The sequence below is a fragment of the Anomaloglossus baeobatrachus genome, chromosome 6 (genome assembly GCF_048569485.1).
Source record: "Anomaloglossus baeobatrachus isolate aAnoBae1 chromosome 6, aAnoBae1.hap1, whole genome shotgun sequence".
Lineage (NCBI taxonomy): Eukaryota > Metazoa > Chordata > Amphibia > Anura > Aromobatidae > Anomaloglossus > Anomaloglossus baeobatrachus.
This window is the reverse complement of record NC_134358.1, coordinates 8,349,781-8,377,663: the sequence shown is the minus strand read 5'-3', so window position 1 is coordinate 8,377,663 and position 27,883 is coordinate 8,349,781. Positions and strand designations below refer to the sequence as shown.

General features: G+C 52.0%; 1 protein-coding gene across 1 annotated transcript in view; it reads left to right on the top strand.

Annotated features, from left to right (window-relative positions):
* Positions 1-27,883, top strand: part of LOC142316918 (uncharacterized) — a 275,040-nt gene that overhangs the window by 202,886 nt on the left and 44,271 nt on the right. Inside the window, exon 3 of the mRNA XM_075352696.1 lies at positions 19,128-19,219. Within this exon, the coding sequence (XP_075208811.1) occupies positions 19,128-19,219 (92 nt within the window). The remainder of the gene's footprint in view (positions 1-19,127; positions 19,220-27,883) is intronic.

Sequence of the window (27,883 nt, the reverse complement as noted above, 5' to 3'; positions counted from 1 at the left end):
GATTTTTGTCATAGTCACAGACATTTTATCAGCAAAAACTGCAAAGTCTGTCCCCGTCACCGGGGCAGGGTTCACAGGCGTCTCTGCCTGGGCCACTACCACCATAGGCTCTGGCTGACGAAGTGCCACTGGGACTGAACATTGCACACAATGTGAGTCATTGGAGCCTGCCGGTAGATCAGCCCCACATGCAGTACAAACAGTGTACACAGCCTGTGCCTTGGCACCCTTGCGTTTTGCGGATGACATGTTGCTGCCTCCTCAGAGCAGTACAGGGTGTCCAGCCAAGAAGCGACCTTACAGTGCAACTATATATATATATATATATGGTACCAAGAAAAAAGTACACTAATATAACACTGAGGCACTAGTGGGGCCAGCACTAAAGTGCAGCTTACCGCCCGCTTAGGAGCGGGTGTGTGGTCGCCGAAATCCCTTTAGTCTGGGTCTCCCAGAGCCTGCTGCCTTTCCCCAGCCAGACCGCATGTGTAATGGCTGCCGGCGTCCTTGTGGAGAGGGGGGGCGGGCCCTGGGCGTATACAGACGAAGAGCGGGAAGCCTGCTTCCCACTGTGCCTAGTGAGAGGGCTGGAGCATGTAAATAAAGCTCCAGCCCTCGGCGCTGCCAATTGAACAGCCTCTCTCCCCTACCCTGATTGACAGGGTGGGGGCGGGAACGAAGCGGCGCTAGGCCGCAGAAGCCGGGGGCTAAAGTTAGAAGCGCCGCCGCCGTAAAAGCGCGGTCGGCGCAAAGTCCCCGGCGCACCACAAGTCGCAGCTGCGCCGCCGCTCCAGTAGCGGTCGGCGCAGTAGTTCCCAACATGTAACGTCACTCAGCAAAGCTGCAGTGACCTAACCCCAGCGCACAGCGCTACTGTCCCCGGCGCACTATAACGCTCAGCAAGCCTTGAGAGTGTCCGTGCCTGCCGGGGACACAGAGTACCTGAAAGTTGCAGGGCCTTGTCCCTGAACGGCACTCCCGCTCCAAATCCAGCAGGTTCTCTGGGTCTGTGGATGGAGCCCGGCCTCAGGGCTTGGGGGCCGGCAAGATCCCACTTCCACAGAGCCCTCCAGGGGATGTGGAAGGAAAACAGCATGTGGGCTCCAGCCTCTGTACCAGCAATAGGTACCTCAACCTTACAAGCACCACCGCGGGTGAGAAGGGAGCATGCTGGGGGCCCCATATGGGCCCTCTTTTCTTCCATCCGATATAGCCAGCAGCTACTGCTGACTACAAACAGTGGAGCTATGCGTGGATGTCTGACCTCCTTCGCACAAAGCAGAAAACTGGTGAGCCAGTGATCCCACTGGGGGTGTATAGCCAGAAGGGGAGGGGCCTTACACTTTTTAGTGTAATTGCTTTGTGTGGCCTCCGGAGGCAGTGCTATACACCCAATCGTCTGGGTCTCCCAATAGAGCGCCGAAGAAAAAAGCTTTCAGGCGGTTAATACTAGGGTGGAGTAAGTGATGAACATGGTCATGAAACCTTTTTGTAAAGTGGGAAATCGGAGGGCGACAATTAGGAATATTGGGGAATTATGGAAGTCTGGGAAGCGGGTGTTTTAGAAGTGACACTTGGATGGAAACCCGCGGTGTTGAGGCAAGGGCTCCAGATTTTATCACATGTTCTGAAAGCCTTTCCATTAATACTCTCCTTTCTCCAGCCGTATAGTACGATTATTATTATTTATTATTATAGCGCCATCAATTCCATGGCGCTTTACATGTGAAAGGGGTATACATAATAGGGACAAGTACAATAATCATAAACAATACAAGACACAGGCTCGTACAGGAGGAGAGAGGTCCCTGCCCGCGAGGGCTCACAGTCTACAAGGGATAGATGAGGATACAGTAGGTGAGGGTAGAGTTGATTGTGCGGCGCTGTATCAGACTGAGGGTTATGGCAGGTTGTAGGCTTGTCGGAAGAGGTGGGTCTTTAGGTTCCTTTTTGAAGCTTGGCAAGGTAGGCGAGAGTCTGATGTGTTGTGGCAGAGCATTCCAGAGTATGGGGGAGGCACGGGAGAAATCTTGGATGCGATGGTGGGAAGAGGAGATGAGAGGGGAGTAGAGAAGGAGATCTTGTGAGGATCTGAGGCTGCGTGCAGGTAGGTATCGGGAGACTAGGTCACAGATGTAGGGAGGAGACAGGTTGTGGATGGCTTTGTACGTCATGGTTAGTGTTTTGAACTGGAGTCGTTGGGCAATGGGAAGCCAGGGAAGGGATTGGCAGAGAGGAGAGGTTGGGGAGTAGCGGGGGGACAGGTGGATTAAGCGGGCCGCAGAGTTTAAAATAGATTGTAGGGGTGTGAGACTGTTAGAAGGGAGGCCAGAGAGCAGGAGGTTGCAATAATCCAGGAGGGAGATAATAAGGGCATGTACTAGGGTTTTTGCAGCTTCTTGAGAAAGGAATGCACAATTCCGGGAAATATTTTTGAGTTGGAGGCGACAGGAGGTGAAAAGGGCTTGGATGTGTGGCTTGAAAGAGAGATCAGAGTCTAGTTACTCCCAGGCAGCGAGCGCGTGGGACTGGGGAAAGTGTCAGAGTGAAACTATTGACTTTATTAATAAACTCCTCCACCATCGGGGGGCAGACCGCTTACAATGCAGGGCAATGGTTTTCCGTGCTAAGTACTGAGCTCTAGCCATACCGATCACAAGCGGGTCCTCTTCAGTAGTATCCGGTATAACACCCAACACACAGACCTTTGGATCAGGGATCAGTCTTATTCCATACACCCATGCTAAGAGATCCTGAACATTGGTAGTGACATATTTCTTTGTCGCTCCATTGGGAGACCCAGACAATTGGGTGTATAGCTTCTGCCTCCGGAGGCCACACAAAGTATTACACTTAAAAGTATATACAGTATATGTCCCTCATCCTGGTATAGCCTACATCCTGCTATATATCGCCATCCTGGCATATGGCCGAATCCTGCTATATACCCCATCCTGCTATATGGCCCCATCCTGCTATATGACCCCATCCTGCTATATGGCCCCATCCTGCTATATGGCCCCATCCTGCTATATGACCCCATCCTGCTATATGACCCCATCCTGCTATATGACCCCATCCTGCTATATGACCCCATCCTGCTATATGACCCCATCCTGCTATATGACCCCATCCTGCTATATGACCCCATCCTGCTATATGACCCCATCCTGCTATATGACCCCATCCTGCTATATGACCCCATCCTGCTATATGACCCCATCCTGCTATATGACCCCATCCTGCTCATAATATACCCCCATCCTGCTCATAATATACCCCCATCCTGCTCATAATATACCCCCATCCTGCTCATAATATACCCCCATCCTGCTCATAATATACCCCCATCCTGCTCATAATATACCCCCATCCTGCTCATAATATACCCCCATCCTGCTCATAATATACCCCCATCCTGCTCATAATATACCCCCATCCTGCTCATAATATACCCCCATCCTGCTCATAATATACCCCCATCCTGCTCATAATATACCCCCATCCTGCTCATAATACACCCCCATTCTGCTCATAATATATCCCCATCCTGCTATATACTCCCATCCTGGTATACGGCCCGCATCCTGTGGCACATAAAAAAAGTTGATACTCAACTTACCTGACTCCCTGCAGCATCGCTCCTCCTCCATCTGTGCCGGCAGCTGTGCCGCTTATCTGTGTGGAGCCGGCCACGCTCCCTGCAGCACTGCGATGTCCTCCTTTCTGTGCCACCGGCGGCTACGTGTGGACATGTGCGCACAGCGATGACGTCATCACTGTGAGCCCCGCTAGTCTCCACACAGCCGCCAGCACAGACAGGAGGACATCGCGGTGCTGCAGGGATCGTGGCCAGTGAATACACTGATTTACTGCACCCCGCGCTGATGATGATGCGCGGGGAGCATTGAATACAGCCACACATGATCACTCCAGGCTGTAGTTGCCAGGGGTGATCATGCTGGCAGGCTGCACCCCCGCCCATCATCCCGCCCACCTGTCAGCGCTGGCTTTAGCGCTGAGAGATGATGGGCGTGCATATGAAATGAGCGGGTCCACGTGGTCACGGCAGGCTGATACAGACCCTCATTCCCCGCAACACCCAACATTCAGACTATAAGACGCACCCCCCACTTTCCCCCAACATTTGGGGGGGGGAAAGTGCGTCTTATAGTCCGAAAAATACGGTAGTTTAAAAAAATGAAAAACAGAAACAAAAACCAAGAAAAGCTTTGAGAGCATGGAAATGAAGGGAATTTTGTTACTTACCGTAAATTCCTTTTCTTCTAGCTCTTATTGGGAGACCCAGACGATTGGGTGTATAGCACTGCCTCCGGAGGCCACACAAAGCAATTACACTAAAAAGTGTAAGGCCCCTCCCCTTCTGGCTATACACCCCCAGTGGGATCACTGGCTCACCAGTTTTAGTGCAAAAGCAAGAAGGAGGAAAGCCAATAACTGGTTTAAACAAATTCTCTCCGAGTAACATCGGAGAACTGAAAACCGTTCAACATGAACAACATGTGTACCCGAAAAACAACCCAAAAATCCCGAAGGACAACAGGGCGGGTGCTGGGTCTCCCAATAAGAGCTAGAAGAAAAGGAATTTACGGTAAGTAACAAAATTCCCTTCTTCTTCGGCGCTCTATTGGGAGACCCAGACGATTGGGACGTCCAAAAGCTGTCCCTGGGTGGGTAAAGAAATACCTCATGTTAGAGCTGCAAGACAGCCCTCCCCTACGGGGAGGCAACTGCCGCCTGCAGGACTCTTCTACCTAGGCTGGCGTCCGCCGAAGCATAGGTATGCACCTGATAATGTTTGGTGAAAGTGTGCAGACTCGACCAGGTAGCTGCCTGGCACACCTGTTGAGCCGTAGCCTGGTGTCGTAATGCCCAGGATGCACCCACGGCTCTGGTAGAATGGGCCTTCAGCCCTGATGGAACCGGAAGCCCAGCAGAACGGTAGGCTTCAAGAATTGGTTCTTTGATCCATCGAGCCAGGGTGGCCTTAGAAGCCTGCGACCCTTTGCGCTTACCAGCGACAAGGACAAAGAGTGCATCCGAACGGCGCAAGGGCGCCGTGCGGGAAATGTAGATTCTGAGTGCTCTCACCAGATCTAACAAATGTAAATCCTTCTCATAGCGATGAACTGCATGAGGACAAAACGAAGGCAAAGAGATATCCTGATTAAGATGAAAAGAGGATACCACCTTCGGGAGAAACTCCTGAATGGGGCGCAGCACAACCTTGTCCTGGTGGAAGACCAGGAAGGGAGCCTTGGATGATAGTGCTGCCAGCTCAGACACTCTCCGAAGAGATGTGATCGCTACCAGAAAAGCCACTTTCTGTGATAGTCTAGAAAGTGAAACCTCCTTCAGAGGCTCGAAGGGCGGCTTCTGGAGGGCAACTAGTACCCTGTTCAGATCCCATGGATCTAACGGCCGCTTGTACGGGGGTACGATATGGCAAACCCCCTGTAGGAACGTGCGCACCTTAGGAAGGCGTGCCAAACGCCTCTGAAAAAAGACGGATAGCGCCGAGACCTGACCTTTAAGGGAGCCGAGCGACAAACCTTTTTCTAACCCAGATTGCAGGAAAGAAAGAAAGGTAGGCAATGCAAATGGCCAGGGAGACACTCCCTGAGCAGAGGACCAGGATAAGAATATCCTCCACGTTCTGTGGTAGATCTTAGCGGACGTGGGCTTCCTAGCCTGTCTCATGGTGGCAACGACCCCTTGGGACAATCCTGAAGACGCTAGGATCCAGGACTCAATGGCCACACAGTCAGGTTCAGGGCCGCAGAATTCCGATGGAAAAACGGCCCTTGGGACAGTAAGTCTGGTCGGTCTGGGAGTGCCCACGGTTGGCCGACCGTGAGCTGCCACAGATCCGGATACCACGCCCTCCTCGGCCAGTCTGGGGCGACAAGTATGACGCGGCTGCAATCGGATCTGATCTTGCGTAGCACTCTGGGCAAGAGTGCCAGAGGTGGAAACACATAAGGGAGCCGGAACTGCGACCAATCTTGCACTAGGGCGTCTGCCGCCAGCGCTCTTTGATCGCGAGACCGTGCCATGAAGGTTGGGACCTTGTTGTTGTGCCGTGACGCCATTAAGTCGACGTCCGGCCTTCCCCAGCGGCGACAGATTTCCTGAAACACGTCCGGGTGAAGGGACCATTCCCCTGCGTCCATGCCCTGGCGACTGAGGAAGTCTGCTTCCCAGTTTTCTACGCCGGGGATGTGAACTGCGGATATGGTGGAGGCTGTGGCTTCCACCCACATCAGAATCCGCCGGACTTCCTGGAAGGCTTGCCGACTGCGTGTCCCCCCTTGGTGGTTGATGTATGCCACCGCTGTGGAGTTGTCCGACTGAATTCGGATCTGCCTTCCTTCCAGCCACTGCTGGAAGGCTAGTAGGGCAAGATACACTGCTCTGATTTCCAGAACATTGATCTGAAGGGTGGACTCCTGCTGAGTCCACGTACCCTGAGCCCTGTGGTGGAGAAACACTGCTCCCCACCCTGACAGACTCGCGTCTGTCGTGACCACCACCCAAGACGGTGGTAGGAAGGATCTTCCCTGTGATAATGAGGTGGGAAGAAGCCACCATTGCAGAGAGTCCTTGGCCGTCTGGGAAAGGGAGACTTTCCTGTCCAGGGATGTTGACTTCCCGTCCCATTGGCGGAGAATGTCCCATTGAAGTGGACGCAGATGAAACTGCGCAAACGGAACCGCCTCTATTGCCGCCACCATCTTCCCGAGGAAGTGCATGAGGCGTCTTAAGGAGTGCGACTGACTTTGAAGGAGAGCCTGCACCCCAGTCTGTAGAGACCGCTGCTTGTCCAGCGGAAGCTTCACTATCGCTGAGAGAGTATGAAACTCCATGCCAAGATACGTTAGTGATTGGGTCGGTGACAGATTTGACTTTGGGAAGTTGATGATCCACCCGAACGCCTGGAGAGTCTCCAGTGCAACATTCAGGCTGAGTTGGCATGCCTCTTGAGAGGGTGCCTTGACCAGTAGATCGTCCAAGTAAGGGATCACAGAGTGTCCGTGAGAGTGCAAGACTGCTACCACTGCCGCCATGATCTTGGTGAACACCCGAGGGGCTGTCGCCAGACCAAATGGCAGAGCTACGAACTGAAGATGGTCGTCTCCTATCACGAAGCGTAGAAAGCGTTGGTGCTCTGTAGCAATCGGCACGTGGAGATAAGCATCTTTGATGTCTATTGATGCTAGGAAATCTCCTTGAGACATTGAGGCAATGACTGAGCGGAGGGATTCCATCCGGAACCGCCTGGCGTTCACATGCTTGTTGAGCAGTTTTAGGTCCAGAACAGGACGGAAGGAGCCGTCCTTTTTTGGAACCACAAAGAGATTGGAGTAAAATCCTCGCCCCCGTTCCTGAGGGGGGACAGGGATCACGACTCCTTCTGCTCTTAGAGAGTCCACCGCCTGCAGCAGGGCATCTGCTCGGTTGGGGTGTGGGGAGGTTCTGAAGAACCGAAGTGGAGGCCGAGAACTGAACTCGATTCTGTACCCGCGAGACAAAATGTCTGTTACCCACCGGTCTTTGACCTGTGACAGCCAAATGTCGCAAAAGCGGGAGAGCCTGCCACCGACCGAGGATGCGGAGGGAGGAGGCCGAAAGTCATGAGGTAGCCGCTTTGGAAGCGGTTCCTCCATTTGCTTTCCTGGGGCGTGAGTGAGCCCGCCAGGAATCTGAGCTCCCTTGTTCTTTCTGAGTCCTTTTGGACGAGGAGAATTGGGCCTTGCCCGAGCCTCGAAAGGACCGAAACCTCGACTGCCACTTTTTCTGTTGAGGTTTACTTGCTCTGGGCTGTGGTAAGGAAGAGTCCTTACCCTTGGACTGTTTTATGATTTCAGCCAATGGCTCACCAAACAGTCTGTCTCTAGATAATGGCAAGCTGGTTAAGCATTTTTTGGAACCAGCATCTGCTTTCCAGTCCTTTAACCACAAGGCTCTGCGCAAAACCACAGAATTGGCGGACGCCATAGCGGTACGGCTCGTAGATTCTAGGACAGCATTGATAGCATAGGTCGCAAACGCAGACATTTGCGAAGTTAGGGACGCCACTTGCGGCACTGCTGGATGTATGATAGCATCCACCTGTGCTAAACCAGCTGAAATAGCTTGGAGTGCCCACACGGCCGCGAATGCTGGAGCAAACGACGCGCCGATAGCTTCATAGACAGATTTCAACCAAAGGTCCATCTGTCTGTCGTTGGCATCTTTAAGTGAAGCGCCATCCTCTACTGTGACTATGGATCTAGCCGCAAGCTTGGAAATTGGGGGATCCACCTTTGGACACTGGGTCCAGCGTTTGGCCACCTCAGAGGGAAAAGGATAACGGGTATCCTTAGAACGTTTAGAGAAACGCTTGTCTGGATGAGCGTCGTGTTTCTGGATCGATTCTCTGAAGTCAGAGTGGTCCAAAAAAGCACTTAATTTACGCTTGGGATACAGGAAATGGAACTTCTCCTGCTGTGCAGCTGCCTCCTCTGCAGAAGGGGCTGGGGGAGAAATATCCAACAGTCTATTAATTGCCGATATAAGGTCATTAACCATGGCGTCACCATCAGGGGCATCCAGATTGAGAGGGGCCTCAGGATTAGAATCCTGATCACCGTCCTCAGTCTCATCACAGAGAGACTCTTCTCGCTGAGACCCTGAGCAGTGTGATGACGTGGAGGGTCTTTCCCAGCGAGCTCGCTTAGGCTGCCTGGGACTGTCATCTGAGTCAGAGACTTCAGCCTGTGATGCTTGAGACCCCCTTGAAGTACGGATTAGTTCCAACTGAGGGGGACCGGAGAGCATAGACACAGCGGTGTCCATGGTCTGAGTAACTGGCCTGGACTGCAAGGTCTCCAGGATTTTTGTCATAGTCACAGACATTTTATCAGCAAAAACTGCAAAGTCTGTCCCCGTCACCGGGGCAGGGTTCACAGGCGTCTCTGCCTGGGCCACTACCACCATAGGCTCTGGCTGACGAAGTGCCACTGGGACTGAACATTGCACACAATGTGAGTCATTGGAGCCTGCCGGTAGATCAGCCCCACATGCAGTACAAACAGTGTACACAGCCTGTGCCTTGGCACCCTTGCGTTTTGCGGATGACATGTTGCTGCCTCCTCAGAGCAGTACAGGGTGTCCAGCCAAGAAGCGACCTTACAGTGCAACTATATATATATATATATATGGTACCAAGAAAAAAGTACACTAATATAACACTGAGGCACTAGTGGGGCCAGCACTAAAGTGCAGCTTACCGCCCGCTTAGGAGCGGGTGTGTGGTCGCCGAAATCCCTTTAGTCTGGGTCTCCCAGAGCCTGCTGCCTTTCCCCAGCCAGACCGCATGTGTAATGGCTGCCGGCGTCCTTGTGGAGAGGGGGGGCGGGCCCTGGGCGTATACAGACGAAGAGCGGGAAGCCTGCTTCCCACTGTGCCTAGTGAGAGGGCTGGAGCATGTAAATAAAGCTCCAGCCCTCGGCGCTGCCAATTGAACAGCCTCTCTCCCCTACCCTGATTGACAGGGTGGGGGCGGGAACGAAGCGGCGCTAGGCCGCAGAAGCCGGGGGCTAAAGTTAGAAGCGCCGCCGCCGTAAAAGCGCGGTCGGCGCAAAGTCCCCGGCGCACCACAAGTCGCAGCTGCGCCGCCGCTCCAGTAGCGGTCGGCGCAGTAGTTCCCAACATGTAACGTCACTCAGCAAAGCTGCAGTGACCTAACCCCAGCGCACAGCGCTACTGTCCCCGGCGCACTATAACGCTCAGCAAGCCTTGAGAGTGTCCGTGCCTGCCGGGGACACAGAGTACCTGAAAGTTGCAGGGCCTTGTCCCTGAACGGCACTCCCGCTCCAAATCCAGCAGGTTCTCTGGGTCTGTGGATGGAGCCCGGCCTCAGGGCTTGGGGGCCGGCAAGATCCCACTTCCACAGAGCCCTCCAGGGGATGTGGAAGGAAAACAGCATGTGGGCTCCAGCCTCTGTACCAGCAATAGGTACCTCAACCTTACAAGCACCACCGCGGGTGAGAAGGGAGCATGCTGGGGGCCCCATATGGGCCCTCTTTTCTTCCATCCGATATAGCCAGCAGCTACTGCTGACTACAAACAGTGGAGCTATGCGTGGATGTCTGACCTCCTTCGCACAAAGCAGAAAACTGGTGAGCCAGTGATCCCACTGGGGGTGTATAGCCAGAAGGGGAGGGGCCTTACACTTTTTAGTGTAATTGCTTTGTGTGGCCTCCGGAGGCAGTGCTATACACCCAATCGTCTGGGTCTCCCAATAGAGCGCCGAAGAAAAAAGCTTTCAGGCGGTTAATACTAGGGTGGAGTAAGTGATGAACATGGTCATGAAACCTTTTTGTAAAGTGGGAAATCGGAGGGCGACAATTAGGAATATTGGGGAATTATGGAAGTCTGGGAAGCGGGTGTTTTAGAAGTGACACTTGGATGGAAACCCGCGGTGTTGAGGCAAGGGCTCCAGATTTTATCACATGTTCTGAAAGCCTTTCCATTAATACTCTCCTTTCTCCAGCCGTATAGTACGATTATTATTATTTATTATTATAGCGCCATCAATTCCATGGCGCTTTACATGTGAAAGGGGTATACATAATAGGGACAAGTACAATAATCATAAACAATACAAGACACAGGCTCGTACAGGAGGAGAGAGGTCCCTGCCCGCGAGGGCTCACAGTCTACAAGGGATAGATGAGGATACAGTAGGTGAGGGTAGAGTTGATTGTGCGGCGCTGTATCAGACTGAGGGTTATGGCAGGTTGTAGGCTTGTCGGAAGAGGTGGGTCTTTAGGTTCCTTTTTGAAGCTTGGCAAGGTAGGCGAGAGTCTGATGTGTTGTGGCAGAGCATTCCAGAGTATGGGGGAGGCACGGGAGAAATCTTGGATGCGATGGTGGGAAGAGGAGATGAGAGGGGAGTAGAGAAGGAGATCTTGTGAGGATCTGAGGCTGCGTGCAGGTAGGTATCGGGAGACTAGGTCACAGATGTAGGGAGGAGACAGGTTGTGGATGGCTTTGTACGTCATGGTTAGTGTTTTGAACTGGAGTCGTTGGGCAATGGGAAGCCAGGGAAGGGATTGGCAGAGAGGAGAGGTTGGGGAGTAGCGGGGGGACAGGTGGATTAAGCGGGCCGCAGAGTTTAAAATAGATTGTAGGGGTGTGAGACTGTTAGAAGGGAGGCCAGAGAGCAGGAGGTTGCAATAATCCAGGAGGGAGATAATAAGGGCATGTACTAGGGTTTTTGCAGCTTCTTGAGAAAGGAATGCACAATTCCGGGAAATATTTTTGAGTTGGAGGCGACAGGAGGTGAAAAGGGCTTGGATGTGTGGCTTGAAAGAGAGATCAGAGTCTAGTTACTCCCAGGCAGCGAGCGCGTGGGACTGGGGAAAGTGTCAGAGTGAAACTATTGACTTTATTAATAAACTCCTCCACCATCGGGGGGCAGACCGCTTACAATGCAGGGCAATGGTTTTCCGTGCTAAGTACTGAGCTCTAGCCATACCGATCACAAGCGGGTCCTCTTCAGTAGTATCCGGTATAACACCCAACACACAGACCTTTGGATCAGGGATCAGTCTTATTCCATACACCCATGCTAAGAGATCCTGAACATTGGTAGTGACATATTTCTTTGTCGCTCCATTGGGAGACCCAGACAATTGGGTGTATAGCTTCTGCCTCCGGAGGCCACACAAAGTATTACACTTAAAAGTGTAAACCCCTCCCCTCTGCCTATACACCCCCCCCGTGCATCACGGGCTCCTCAGTTTTTATGCTTTGTGTTGAAGGAGGCACACATGCAGAAGCCTACCGTTCTTCTGGGCTTCCGGTTCCTTCAGGGCTGAAAGCCCATTCTACCAGAGCCGTGGGTGCGTCCTGGGCATTGCGGCACCAGGCTACGGCTCAGCAGGTGTGTCAGGCGGCTACCTGGTCGAGTCTGCACACTTTCACGAAACACTATCGGGTGCATACCTACGCTTCGGCAGATGCCAGCCTACGTAGGCGAGTCCTTCAGGCGGCGGTTGCCCACCTGTAGGAAGGGGCCGTGTTACGGCTCTATTACCGAGGTATTCTTTTACCCACCCAGGGACTGCTTTTGGACGTCCCAATTGTCTGGGTCTCCCAATGGAGCGACAAAGAAGAAGGGAATTTTGTTTACTTACCGTAAATTCCTTTTCTTCTAGCTCCTATTGGGAGACCCAGCACCCGCCCCTGTTCCCTTCGGGCTGTTGTTCTTTTGTGTACACATGTTGTTCATGTTGAATTGTTCTGGGTTCATGGTTTTCAGTTCTCCGAACATCCTTCGGATTGAATTTACCTTAGACCAATTTATAAGTTTCCTCCTTCCTGCTTTTGCACCAAAACTGAGGAGCCCGTGATGCACGGGGGGGGTGTATAGGCAGAGGGGAGGGGTTACACTTTTTAAAGTGTAATACTTTGTGTGGCCTCCGGAGGCAGAAGCTATACACCCAATTGTCTGGGTCTCCCAATAGGAGCTAGAAGAAAAGGAATTTACGGTAAGTAAACAAAATTCCCTTCTTTAGTCGTTTGCCACAATGTGTCGGTCGATGTTCCTCGCGGGGGCAGTGGAGGAATCGGGGCCTTTATCAGGTTGTTCCCGGCTGCCCCCGATACAGATAACGCTGCCGGATTATCAGGATACGGAACAGTTAATATATTTAATGGTTGAAGAGATCAATGTCAACGTGAATCTTTTCTTCATCGTTCCTTATGGGAGACCCAGACAATGGGTGTATAGCTTCTGCCTCCGGAGGACACACAAAGTACTACACTCAAACTTGTAGCTCCTCCCTCCCGGCTATATACACCCCCTGGATGACAATCTAACCAGTTCAATGCTTTGTGTTTCAGGAGGCACACACACACATGCATTCTCTGATTTTTCTTTTTTAAGATTTTAATTTTAAAGATATGGAAGAAAAGCGGGTCCAGTCTGGACTCCCGGCATGTCCCTTCTCACCCCACTCTGTCGGCGGTGCTGTTAAGGTTGACTTTGCAAGGCTGGAGCCTTCACATGCCGCGCTCCTTCAACATCCTTTTCAGGCTCTGGTTTGAAGTGGGAGCCATCACGGTCCTCTCTGCTTTGCAGGAGACCGGTCTCCATCCGCAGCCCTGTCAGGTTCCTGCTGGACGGAGCGTTTAACCTTCCCTCAGGGACATGGCCCTGCGTCTCAAAGCTAAGTATTGAGACGTTTTTTCAGGGGTCCCGGGTACTTTTATTGAGGGGAGAGTATGTCTTTTGTCGTTACTGTAACTTCCGGCCGGTTCTGGGGGTTTTTCCTCAGAACCGCGCCGAGGGTGCCTGCTCGTCGGCCGCATGTTAAAATCTAGGCCCCGGCTTCAGTTTGGGCCTGGTTTCGCTTTCAGCTTCCCCTGCATGTCATTCATGCAGGGGAATAGTGTGGCGCCGCCCACCGGCCGGCCAGCAGAGGGGAGGACACTCCTCTCTGAGGAGCTGTTCCCTCCCCTGTATCTCTCCTTGGCCCTCCGGTTTCCCGCTCTTGGGCTAACCCCCGCCCCCCTCCTCCTTCCAGCGCCATTTTCTCAGCGTTCTCACACTGATCGGCGCTGGATGCTGCAGCTGCTGCTTTTTAGGACGGCTGACGCTTCACTGGGGGTCCGAGCTGTGGAATCCGGAGGGCACACAGAGAGCGGTCTGGTAAGCCACAACCTCTGGTTGTGGGCTTTTTATTATACACTCTCAGGGCATTCTACAGGAGTGTATTCTTGCTGCAGAGCCTCCACCTCAGCAGCATGTCTGTCACTAGGAGCAAGGCTGCAAAGCTGTACGCTATATGCACTGCATGTAAGCTCATTCTGCCAGAGCCAAGCACATACCCACATTGTGATGCCTGCTCTAACATGGTGGTCCCTCAGCCTGGAGCCTCCTCAGGCCTCCTCCGGCCGCTCCAGCCCCGGTGGCTGATCCCCCGGCTTGGGTAGCATCTTTTTCCAGAGCTATTTCCCAGTCTTTTGCCGACTCCATGGGACAGCTGTCCTGGACACTGCTGACCATGCATCAGCCCCCTTCTCAGGGTGCCTCTGCTGCCCCGAGCTCTGCAGAGCTCTCAGAGCATGTTCTAGGACCCCGTCCTCCTAAACGGAGACGCAGGGACCCTTCTCCTTCCTCGTCCCACGGCTCTGATTCACGAGCCGAGGTGCAGGGCGAGGAGGATACTTTTACTGTGGGCTCAGACGCTTCCTCTATGTACCCCATTGCCTTGTCTGAGGGTGATGCGGATGTTAGTGACTTGATTGCGTCCATTAACTCCGTACTGAACCTCAATCCACCAGTGTCAGAGGAACAAGCCTCTCTGGTAGAGATACATCAGTTTGCCTCACCTAAGAGAGCTAGGAGTACGTTTTTTAACCACTCCAGTTTTCAGGCCACTGTCACTAAGCCCAGGGCCTGTCCTGACAAACGTTTTCCGAAGCGTAGTTCTGATGACCGTTTTCCCTTTCCACCAGATGTGGTGAAGGAGTGGGCTCAGTCCCCAAAGGTAGACCCTCCGGTGTCTAGAATCTCAGCCCGCACAGTCGTAGCGGTGGCCGATGGCACCTCTCTTAAGGATCCCACTGACCGCCAGGTTGACCTTCTGGCCAAGTCTGTATATGAGGCGGCAGGGGCCTCGTTCTCCCCGTCTTTTGCGGCAGTGTGGGCTCTTAAGGCAATCTCTGCCTCTCTGGCGGAGATACATTCCCTCACCAGGGACTCTATGCCTGAGATGGATGCCTTAACTTCTCAAGCTTCGGCTTTTTCATCCTACGCCATGTCTGCCATTCTGGAGGCTTCTCACCGCACGGCGGTGGCCTCCGCTAACTCTCTTGCGATCCGCAGGATCTTGTGGCTTCGAGAGTGGAAAGCAGACGCTTCTTCTCAGAAGTTCCTTGCGGGTCTCCCTTTTGCTGGGTCCCGGCTGTTTGGTGAACAACTGGATGAAATAATTAAGGAAGCTACTGGCGGGAAGAGTACTTCCTTGCCACAAACTAAAGCCAAGAGACCTGTCCAGGGCAGGAACCAATCGAGGTTTCGTTCCTTTCGTTCCTCTAACTGGTCATCCTCTAAGCCCTCAGCCTCGTCCACGACTGCAGCCAAGGATCGTAAACCAATCTGGCGCGCGAAGCCGCTTCCTCAGAAGTCCGGAGGAGCCGCTGCCACTAAGGCAGCCCCCTCTTGACTATCTGGCTGCGCCAGCAACGTCCTTGGTCGGTGGCAGGCTCTCCCACTTTGGCGACGTGTGGTTTCAACACGTCTCCGATCAGTGGGTGCGGGATATCATCTCCCATGGCTACAGGATAGAATTTTTCTTCCAGCCCGCCAAACAGATTTTTTCTGTCCACCCCCCCCTGCTCCAAAGCCGCCGCCTTCTCTCAGGCCGTGGCATCCCTGCAGGCCAACGGTGTAATTGTTCCGGTTCCCGCCCGAGAACGGTTCAGAGGTTTCTACTCAAACCTCTTTCTAGTCCCCAAGAAGGACGGTTCCTTCCGGCCCATCCTGGATCTCAAGCTTCTCAACAAGCATGTTCAGGTGCGGCGTTTTCGCATGGAATCTCTGAGATCGGTCATTGCATCAATGACCCAAGGAGATTTTCTAGCATCCATCGACATCAGAGATGCCTATCTGCACGTGCCTATCGCGGTCTCACACCAGCGTTGGCTCCGCTTTGCAATCGGAGAAGAACATTTCCAATTCGTGGCTCTCCCCTTCGGGTTAGCCACGGCCCCTCGTGTTTTCACCAAGGTTATGGCAGCAGTGGTTGCGGTCCTGCATCTCCAGGGGGTGGCAGTAATCCCCTACCTGGACGACCTTCTAGTCAAGGCCTCATCCAGTGCAGACTGCCAGCGGAGTGTCTCGCTCACTCTCGCCACGCTCGTTCAGTTCGGGTGGCTTGTCAACCTGCCCAAGTCCACTCTGATCCCGACCCAGGGACTTATGTACCTAGGGATGCAATTCGAGACTCTGCCGGCACTTGTGAAGTTGCCCTTAGTCAAACAGCAGTCCCTTCAGCTGGCGGTGCGCTCTCTGCTGAGGCACCGCCGTCATTCCATCAGGCACCTCATGCAGGTGCTGGGTCAGATGGTGGCGTCAATGGAAGCAGTTCCCTTTGCCCAGTTCCATCTGCGTCCCCTGCAGCTGGACATTCTCCGCTGTTGGGAGAAGCGGACCTCTTCCTTGCACAGGCTAGTGGCTCTGTCGCCACAGACCAGGAGCTCTCTTCAGTGGTGGCTTCGGCCCCTCTCTCTGTCACAGGGACGCTCCTTCCTAACTCCGTCCTGGGTGATCCTCACCACGGATGCCAGCCTCTCCGGTTGGGGAGCAGTATTTCTCCATCACCGAGCACAGGGCACTTGGACTCCGTCCGAATCAGCCCTCTCGATCAATGTGCTAGAAATCAGAGCTGTGTTTCTAGCTCTCCTAGCCTTTCACCACCTGTTGGCGGGCAGGCACATTCGAGTCCAGTCGGACAACGCGACAGCGGTTGCCTACATCAATCACCAGGGCGGAACTCGCAGCCGCCTGGCGATGTTGGAGGTTCAACGAATCCTCCAGTGGACGGAGGACTCCAAGTCCACCATATCAGCAGTCCACATCCCAGGCGTAGAAAACTGGGAGGCCGATTATCTCAGCCGTCAAACCGTGGACAGCGGCGAGTGGGCCCTGCACCCGGCAGTGTTCAGGTCAATCTGCCGCAAGTGGGGTACTCCGGAAGTGGATCTAATGGCATCCCGGCACAACAACAAGGTTCCGGTTTACGTGGCTCGCTCCCACGATCCTCAGGCCTTCGCAGCGGACGCGCTGGTTCAGGATTGGTCCCAGTTCCGTCTGGCCTACGTGTTTCCCCCTCTACCTCTCTTACCCAGGGTTCTGCGCAAGATCAGAATGGAGGGCCGTCGGGTCATAATCATTGCTCCGGACTGGCCCAGGCGAGCTTGGTACCCAGACCTGCTCCGCCTGTCCGTAGAGGTGCCGTTCAGATAAGAAATCTGTGGAGAGAAAAGCGCATATAGGGTCTTACCCCAGTATATAAGGGGTGGGAGGAGGGTGAAACTACTCACCAGATGTCGTTGTGAGAGTCACAACAACTGTATTCGCATGTAGAATCTGATCCAAGGCTGCAGCCACCCAATTGGCAGATAACAGAGATCTTTGACCTGGATGAAATAAAGATGCATTAATCTAAACATCTGTTCCTGTGATCCTTTGGCGCAGTATCAAACACCCTTCTCTTTTGCTCTCTGTTATCGTAGAGGTGCCGTGGCATCTCCCGGACCGCCCAGACCTTCTCTCTCAAGGTCCGTTTTTCCGCCAGATTTCTGCGGCTCTCAGATTGACGGCGTGGCTCTTGAGTCCTGGATCCTGACGGCTTCAGGCATTCCCTCTGAGGTCATCTCCACTATGACTCAGGCTCGAAAGTCTTCTTCGGCCAAGATTTATCACAGGACTTGGAGGATCTTCCTGTCCTGGTGTCGCTCTTCCGACCATGCTCCTTGGCCGTTCTCCTTGCCGACCATCCTGTCTTTTCTACAGTCTGGTCTACAGCTGGGACTGTCCCTCAATTCCCTCAAGGGACAGGTGTCTGCTCTGTCGGTATTATTCCAGCGGCGTATCGCCCGACTGGCTCAGGTGCGCACCTTCATGCAGGGCGCAGCTCACATCATTCCTCCTTACCGGCGGCCTTTGGATCCCTGGGACCTTAATCTGGTCCTCACGGCCTTACAGAAACCCCCCTTTGAGCCTCTTAGGGAGGTTCCCTTGTTTAGACTTTCACAGAAAGTTGTTTTTCTAGTAGCCATAACTTCTCTCAGGAGAGTTTCTGATTTGGCTGCGCTCTCTTCGGAATCCCCCTTTTTGGTGTTTCACCAAGACAAGGTGGTTCTTCGTCCGACTCCGGATTTTCTCCCTAAGGTGGTGTCTTCTTTCCACCTTAACCAGGACATTTCATTGCCCTCTCTTTGTCCGGCCCCTGTGCATCGCTTTGAGAAGGCGTTGCATTCCTTGGATTTGGTGCGGGCGCTCCGAATCTATGTGTCACGCACCGCCGTTTTTAGGCGGTGCACCTCACTTTTTGTGCTAACCGCGGGTCAGCGCAAGGGTCTCTGCTTCTAAACCGACCCTAGCTCGTTGGATTAGGTTGGCTATCGCCGATGCCTACCAGTGCTCTCAGGTGCCCCCTCCGCCAGGGATTAAGGCGCACTCGACCAGAGCTGTCGGTGCCTCCTGGGCTTTCAGGCACCAGGCTACGGCTCAGCAGGTTTGTCAGGCTGCCACGTGGTCCAGTCTGCACACTTTTTCGAAGCACTACAAAGTGCATGCTCATGCTTCGGCAGATGCGAGCTTGGGCAGACGCATCCTTCAGGCGGCTGTCGCCCATTTGTGAAGTTAGGTTTTGCCTACTTCTCAGTTTGGTTTATTTCCCACCCATGGACTGCTTTAGAACGTCCCATTGTCTGGGTCTCCCATAAGGAACGATGAAGAAAAAGAGAATTTTGTTTACTTACCGTAAATTCTTTTTCTTATAGTTCCGACATGGGAGACCCAGCTCCCTCCCTGTTGCCTGTTGGCAGTTTTTGTTCCGTGTGTTTTCACCGGCTGTTGTTGTAGACAGAGTTCCGGTTTTTCCGAGTTTTACTCTATCTCTACTTATGGGTGGATGTCCTCCTTCAGCTTTTGCACTGAACTGGTTAGATTGTCATCCAGGGGGTGTATATAGCCCGGAGGGAGGAGCTACACGTTTGAGTGTAGTACTTTGTGTGTCCTCCGGAGGCAGAAGCTATACACCCATTGTCTGGGTCTCCCATGTCGGAACTATAAGAAAAATAATTTACGGTAAGTAAACAAAATTCTCTTTTTTTATCACAAAACTAAGTAATGAGGGATCATTGGTCTCCTGATATGTGACGCCCTGTACAGTAATGGACGTTCTGAGGCCATCGTCAGATCTTCAGGGCGGGTGTGACTATGTGAGGCTGGAGATAGCCCTGGATCAGGAGGTGATGAGACGCGTGTGATACATAGACAGGTCTCCAGCCGCTAAGGTTCTGTCACTATATGTCTCCCACAGATGGCGAAAGAACCCCCCCAGAGAGATGTCCCCGTCCTCTGTATCACCAGGACCGTCCAGAGGAGAAGCACAGCGTCCCGGAGAATCACCAGGTAGATGGCGCTGATCTCTACATAATGTCTGTACGGGGGGGTTGTGGGTCATGACATCATACAGGTCGTGATAAATTATTGGTGGTTTCCAGCACATAAGGGCTGTAATTCAGACACATTGGAGGGTTTCCAAGCATGAACCTCCTTTTTATGGACATGGCACAGCATCTCAATCAGGTTAAGGTCTGGACTTAGAATAGGACACTCATGTCCTGCTCATGCGAGTGGTGTTCATACATAAAGCACTCAAGCTCCAAATCCAAGCTCTGTTGTGTTTTTTGTTTTTGTTTTTTTTGTTTTTTTCGTAAAGTCTGTGTTTGGTACTAACACCAAACCTCGCGTTCGCTCATCTCTGGTCGCGCACAGACAGATGGAGATTGTCGATGTCCTTCAGGATTTTTTGTTAGACTGCAAAATTCATTGTTCCATTTACCACAGCAAGTCTTCCAGGTCCTGAAGCAGCAGAACAGCCCCCGACCATCCACTCCCACCACCATATTTTACTGTTGGGGTGATGTTCCTTTATTGAAATGTTGTATTACTTCTACGCCAGATTTAATTGGACATAAACCTTCCAAAAAGGTTAGCTTTGGTCAGTCTAGAGTATTCTCCCAAAAGTTGGGAATCATCGAGATGTTTTCTGACAAAATTCAGATGAGCCTCGTATTTTTTGCTCAGCAGTGGTTTTAGTCTTGGAGCTCTGCCATGTCGGCCATTTTTGCCCGGTCTCTATGTGACCCCCTTTGAGTTATCGCTGCACTCTTGGGGTAATTTTGGTCGACCGGCCTCTCCTGGGAAGGTTTACTACTAGAATTGGGTGAACTTGTAGATGTTTGGGTTCGGCGGGTCCAGCTAGACTTTAAGAAAAATCTGTTTCGGGACCGGACTTTAAACCTGAATATCTTCCCGGACGCCAAACACCATATAATCTATGGGGATCCAAACATTGTGCTGTAAAATGGTTGCAGAAAGGGGGATTAGGGCAGGACAGTTATACTTACTGAGTCTCCCGCACTTCTGTAATACTGCTTCCGTGTCCGCTCATTAACCCTCATACATATTCACTGCTTCCCTGTCACGGATGTGTCATATGTGACAGTCATGGGTTTTTGGGTCGTAGAAGGTCACTGAGATTGGCAGCAGAGAACACTCCCTGACCTTCTATTGTTCCTGCTTGCCACCTCAGCTTGAATGAACTGAAAATATCACCAGCACAGTCCATAGCAAGGAAGGGGTATTTAAACACCAGGAATACTGATAATCAGCAGCTGGGTGGAAAACGAGCTCCTGCTGGGTCCAAAAGGGAGAGAGATGAATCCAGCAATAAAGCAGCTATCTATACCAATGAATACTGACCGCAGGATGGAAAGGCAGGGAGCATTCTTTGCTGCCAATCACAGTGACCTGCGACCCAAAAACACATGACTGTCACGGGTGTGTCAGGGGACAGACATTCATGTGGGCTCCAGCCCCCTGCCATGAGCTTATCTTGGCTGTATATGAAAATAAGAGACACTATGGAGCTTCTTTTTTTTTTATTTTTTTTTATATTACTTATAAAAAAAAAAATACAAAATAAAAAACAACCAAACAAAAACAGCGTGTTTGTCTCCCCCAATTTTGATACTCAGCAATGATATTGCAGACAACTGGATTCTGGTATTCTCAGGCTGGGGAGGCACATGGTTATTAGGCCCCTGTAGCCTAAAAATAGCAGCCTGCACCCACCCAGAATTGTGGCATCGATTAGACGTGACAATCCCGACACTTTACCCGGCTCATCCCAATTGCCCTGGTGCAGTGGTAATCGGGGTAATAAGGGGTTAATGGGACTGACTGTGTGCGGGGGCAGCAGTGAATATGTATGAGGGTCAATTAGCAGACCGGACATGGAAGTAGTGTTACAGCTGCGCGGGAGACTTGGTAAGCATAATGCTCTTTTCCTCATTCTACTTTTTTTTTTTTTTGTTTTGTTTATTATTCTGGTGGCCGAACCCACCAGGATAATGGCTTTATAATCTTTTCCGCACTGATACATTTCAATTCCTTTTTCCCATTTGGTCCTGATTTTCTTTATATTACGGCATGATGTTTAGCTTTTGAGGATCTTTTGGTTTACTTCACTTTATCAGGCAGGTCCTATTTAAGTGATTTCTTACTTGAAAACACTCTCATCTCTCATGGTACTGTGAAAGTTTTATGCAGCTGTGATGAGGTTAAGCTTCTAAAAATGAAAGCTATTGTCCCTTATATCAGTTAACAAAATGCAACGTGAATGCACAAAAGAGAAATGTAAATATTCTCAGTATTTGGTGACCGCCCGTCACCTCTGTCCTCTGTATTCGGTGAATTCCCGTCTACGCCAACCTCAGTATTCGGTGACTGCCCGTTGCCTCAATCTTCAGTATTTGGTGACTGCCCGTCGCCTCTGTCCTCTGTATTCGGTGAATTCCAGTCTACGCCAACCTCTGTATTCGATGACAACTAGTCATCTGCATCCTCATTATTTGGTGACCACTCATCGTCTCCATCCTCTATATTCTGTGACCGCCTGTCCCCTCCATCACTTCTTCTTGTCACTTGTAGATAGGATATAAATGAATTCGGCAGGAGGTTGTTCCATACCCCTTGGAGAACTGACCCTAGTTTTTCATTGTATGAGGCTTGTCCAGATCCTTCTGTTTCTTGATAATAGACAGACGGGATATTGTAAGATAATTGACCATTGACTGACTGAGGCAATGGTCAGCCACCGAATTCCGAAGACTAAGGCGATTGGCAGTCATCGAATACCAAGGACTGAGGCAACAGGTGGTGACCAAATCCCGAGGACTGGGGCGACACGTGGTCATGAAATAACGCGAACTGAGGCGACACGTGGTCACCAAATCCCAAGGACTGAGGCTGCGGGCGGTCACTGAATCCTGAAGATGGAGGCAACAGGTGTTACCGAATATTAAAGGGATTTACATTTCTTCTTTGTTCATTAACTTTTTGTATTTTAATTAATAAAAATAAACTATTAAAAACCCCTCCAGCTGCAGAGCTGATGTAGCACGTCACTGTATGAAGCTTTTTACTATGCAGCATTGTTTCCATCCTGCCTAAGGCCCTGTGCGCACTTACCGTTTTTCCTGCGGATTTGCTGCGGATTTGCTGCATGTTTCGCTGCAGAAAATGTTCATAACATCTCTGCAGTGATTCACCAGCAAAACCTATGGGGAAAAAAAATGCTGTGCGCACTAGGCGGAATTTGACAGCTGCATGTTTTGCTGTGGGATTCCCGCAGCAAAAACAATTGCATGTCACTTCTTTTCCGCAGGTCGGTGCGGGATTTCACTCCATTGACTGCAATGTTATCGTGAAATCCCACAGGGAAGTGATGTCATTACAGGAATAGGAAGCAGAGCAGACACACACACATCACAGACATATAGAACACACATACAAATCAAACGGAAATATAGAAAAAAAGAACACGTGGGCTCCGCTGTATTTTTACCTTCCAGCCGAGGTAAGCACACTGCGGCAGCCCGGTATTCTCAGGCTGGGTAGGACGAGGGGCAGGGTTAATGTCCCCCCTCCTCCTGCAGCCGAGAATATCAGCCGCAGCTGCCCCGGGACTGTCGCATGCATTATGCGACAGTCCCGGAGTGTCCCCGGCTCTTCCAGATACCGTGATGCGGTGGCTATCCAGGTAATAACGAGTTAATGGCAGCGGATCGTCGCCATTAACTCCAGGCTTGATCATGGCAGCGTCTATGAGACAGCTGACATGATCAACCCGTAAGTAAAGTGAAATAAACACACACCGAAAAATCCTTTTATTTTAAATAAAACACAAATATGCTGCCTCCGTTCACCCCCTTTTTTTTTTTTTTTTTTTAAACCCCTCCACACAGCTCCGACATAATCCACGTGCTGCGATGCTTGCATCCAGCCGCGACTGATACACAGCGCTGAATGCAGCCTCGCAACGAGACAGCAGAGGTAACCACAGGGCATTTCCCACGGCCGGTAAAGTGAAGACACGTTACCGCTCGGGAGAAATGCATTGATCTGTCCTCTGTCTATTTATCTATCTACTATCTATCTCAGAAGGAAATGATTATTTTTTTTTGCTTTATTGCATTGAATGCAATAAAACACATGTACCAACCAGCACGTGGCAAACCGCATGCGGTTTTCGGGTGGGGTTTGGCGCGTTTTTTTTACCGCGGGTGCGGTAATCTTTCAGACCCTGCGGAATTTTCTTAAGAAAATTCCGTTTCTTTGTCGCTCCATTGGGAGACCCAGACACTTGGGTGTATAGCTATGCCTCCGGAGGCCACACAAAGTATTACACTAAAAGTATAAAGCCCCTCCCCTTCTGCCTATACACCCCCCGTGCATCACGGGCTCCTCAGTTTTTATGCTTTGTGCGAAGGAGGCTGACATCCACGCATAGCTCCACAGCTTAGTCAGCAGCAGCTGCTGACTAGGTCGGATGGAAGAAAAGAGGGCCCATAACAGGGCCCCCAGCATGCTCCCTTCTCACCCCACTTTGTCGGCGGTGTTGTTAAGGTTGAGGTACCCATTGCGGGTACACAGGCAGGAGCCACATGCTGTTTTCCTTCCCCATCCCTTATGGGCTCTGGGTGAAGTGGGACTCGGATCGGTCTCCAGGCACTGGGACCGTGCTCCCTCCGCAGCCCCTGGGAATCTGCTGGACAGGAGCCGGGTATCGTCAGGGACAAGGCCGTGCTACTGTGAGGTACTCTGTGTCCCCGTGGGGACCGCGCATGGAGCGCTTGTGCCATACACACTGCAGCACTGCTGGGTGTGTTAGTGCGCCGGGGACTACCGCGCATGGAGCGCTTGTGCCATACACATTGCAGCACTGCTGGGTGTGTTAGTGCGCCGGGGACTACCGCGCTTATTGCCGGCCGCGCTTATAACTTTAGTCCCCGGCTTCTGCGGCCTAGTATCGCATATTCCCGCCCACAGGCCTGCCAGTCAGGGGAAGGGCGGGACGCTGCACACATCGTCAGCGTTGAGGGCTGGAGCATACATAGTATCCTCCTCCCCCCTCACTCAGTACACTGGGGCACTAGATTCCCGCACTTTCTTGGGCACGCCCACGGTCCCCTCCTCCCCACAGAACGCCGGCAGCCATTCCTGTCAGCGATTCAGACGCTGGAGAGGAGAGACAACAGGGAGACCCAGGCAGGGAATCTGGTGATCGCTCTGAGCGGTCGGTAAGCAGCACCTGTGGTGCTGGCCCCACTGAGTGCCGAAGTGTGTGTGTATATATATATATATATATATATATATATATATATATATATATATATATATATATATATATATATATATATATATATATATATATATATATATATATATATATATATATATATATATATATATATATATATATATATATATAGGTATAGGCTTATAGGCTATACATTTGCACTGTACGGTCGCTCTGTTGATTTTTGGCTATATACCCTCCTGGATTGTTCTCAGAGGAGACAACAGCATGTCGTCCGCAAAAAGCAAGGGTGCCAAAGCACAGGCGTACTTTGCAACCTGTACCTCATGTGCAGCTAGACTACCGGCAGGTTCCACTGACCCTCATTGTGTGCAATGCTCGGCCCCTGTGGCACTTACTCAGCCGGAGCCTCTGCTACTGGTGGCCCAGGTGGAACCACCTGCTACCACTGTCCAGGTGACAGGGACGGAGTTTGCAGCTTTTGCTGACAAACTGTCTGAGACTATGGATAAATGGTCTGCTAAAATACTGGAAGCATTGCAGTCCAGACCGGTGATTCAGGCCCCGGGCTCTATCCAATCCTTGACCCTTGGTCCCCCTCAATTGGAACAGCAAAGTGCCTCTGGGGTGACCCATAGGTCCCAGGGTGAGGTCTCTGACACGGACCGCAGTCCCAGGCCGCCCAAGCGGGGTCGCTGGGAAATTCCCTCCACCTCATCACACTGTTCAGGGTCCCAGCAGGGGGACTCTCTGGAGGATGAAGCGGAGGTAACAGATCAGGATTCTGATCCTGAAGCCGCTCTCAACCTAGATACACCTGAAGGTGACGCCGTAGTGAATGACCTTATAGCGACCATCAATCAGGTGTTGGATATTTCTCCCCCAGCTCCTACAATTGAGGAGTCAGCTTCTCAGCAGGAGAAATTCCGTTTTAGATTTCCCAAGCGTACATTAAATATGTTTCTGGATCACTCTGACTTCAGAGAGGCAATCCAGAAACACCGAGACTGTCCAGACAAGCGTTTTTCCAAGCGCCTTAAGGATACACGTTATCCCTTCCCCCCTGATGTTGTCAAGCGCTGGACTCAGTGTCCTAAGGTGGATCCTCCAATCTCCAGACTGGCGGCTAGATCCATAGTTGCAGTGGAAGATGGGGCTTCGCTCAAAGATGCCACTGACAGACAGATGGAACTATGGTTGAAATCCATCTATGAAGCTATCGGCGCGTCTTTTGCTCCAGCATTCGCAGCCGTATGGGCACTCCAAGCTATCTCAGCTTGTCAGGCGCAGATTAATGCAGTAACACGTACATCTGCCCCGCAAGTGGTGTCCTTAACCTCTCAGGCGTCGGCGTTTGTGTCCTACGCCATTAATGCTGTCCTGGACTCTGCGAGCCGTACGGCGGTAGCATCTGCCAATTCGGTGGTAGTCCGCAGGGCCATGTGGCTACGTGAATGGAAGGCAGACTCTGCTTCCAAAAAGTTCTTAACCGGTTTGCCATTGTCTGGCGACCGCTTGTTTGGTGAGCGATTGGATGAAATCATTAAACAATCCAAGGGAAAGGACTCATCCTTACCCCAGTCCAAACCAAACAGACCTCAACCACGGAAGGTACAATCGAGGTTTCGGTCCTTTCGGACCGCGGGCAGGTCTCAATTCTCCTCGTCCAAAAGGCCTCAGAAAGATCAGAGGAACTCCGATTCATGGCGGTCTAAGTCACGTCCTAAAAAGACCGCCGGAGGAACCGCTCTCAAAGCGGCCTCCTCATGACTTTCGGCCTCCTCAAACCGCATCCTCGGTCGGTGGCAGGCTCTCCCGCTTTTGCGACGCCTGGCTGCCACAAGTAAAAGACCGATGGGTGAGAGACATTCTATCTCACGGTTACAGGATAGAGTTCAACTCTCGTCCTCCGACTCGTTTCTTCAGAACATCTCCACCCCCCGACAGAGCCGAGGCTCTTATGCAGGCGGTGGGCACCCTGAAGGCGGAAGGAGTGGTGATCCCTGTTCCTCCTCAGCAACGGGGTCACGGTTTTTACTCCAACTTGTTCGTGGTGCCAAAAAAGGACGGATCCTTCCGTCCTGTTCTGGACCTAAAACTGCTCAACAAGCATGTGAAAACCAGGCGGTTCCGGATGGAATCGCTCCGCTCCGTCATCGCCTCAATGTCCCAAGGAGACTTCCTAGCATCAATCGACATCAAAGATGCTTATCTCCACGTACCGATTGCACCAGAGCATCAGCGCTTCCTGCGTTTCGCCATAGGGGACGAACACCTTCAGTTCGTGGCACTGCCTTTTGGCCTGGCGACAGCCCCACGGGTCTTCACCAAGGTTATGGCAACAGTGGTGGCAATCCTACACTCTCAGGGACACTCGGTGATCCCTTACTTAGACGATCTGCTTGTCAAGGCACCCTCTCAAGGGGCATGCCAACACAGCCTGAACATCGCTCTAGAGACTCTCCAGAGTTTCGGGTGGATCATCAATTTTCCAAAGTCAAATCTGACACCGGTCCAATCACTGACATATCTTGGCATGGAGTTTCATACTCTCTCAGCGATAGTGAAGCTTCCGCTGAACAAACAGCGTTCACTACAGACAGGGGTGCAATCTCTCCTTCAAGGCCAGTCACACCCCCTGAGGCGCCTCATGCACTTCCTAGGGAAGATGGTGGCAGCAATGGAGGCAGTTCCTTTTGCGCAGTTTCATCTGCGCCCACTTCAATGGGACATTCTCCGCAAATGGGACGGGAAGTCGACGTCCCTCGACAGGAACGTCTCCCTTTCGCGGGCAGCCAAGGCTTCCCTTCAGTGGTGGCTTCTCCCCACTTCTCTGTCGAAGGGGAAATCCTTCCTGCCCCCATCCTGGGCGGTGGTCACGACGGACGCGAGCCTGTCAGGGTGGGGAGCGGTCTTTCTCCACCACAGGGCTCAGGGGACTTGGACTCAGACAGAGTCCTACCTTCAGATCAATGTTCTGGAGATAAGGGCAGTGTATCTTGCCCTAAAGGCGTTCCAGCCGTGGCTGGAAGGCAAACAGATCCGAATTCAGTCGGACAACTCCACAGCGGTGGCATACATCAACCACCAAGGCGGGACACGCAGTCGGCAAGCCTTCCAGGAAGTCCGGCGGATTCTGCTGTGGGTGGAAGCCACAGCCTCCACCATATCCACAGTTCACATCCCGGGCGTAGAAAACTGGGAAGCAGACTTTCTCAGTCGCCAGGGCATGGACGCAGGGGAATGGTCCCTTCACCCGGACGTGTTTCAGGAGATCTGTTGCCGCTGGGGCATGCCGGACGTCGACCTAATGGCGTCCCGGCACAACAACAAGGTCCCGACATTCATGGCACGGTCTCAAGATCACAGACCTCTGGCGGCAGACGCCTTAGTTCAAGATTGGTCGC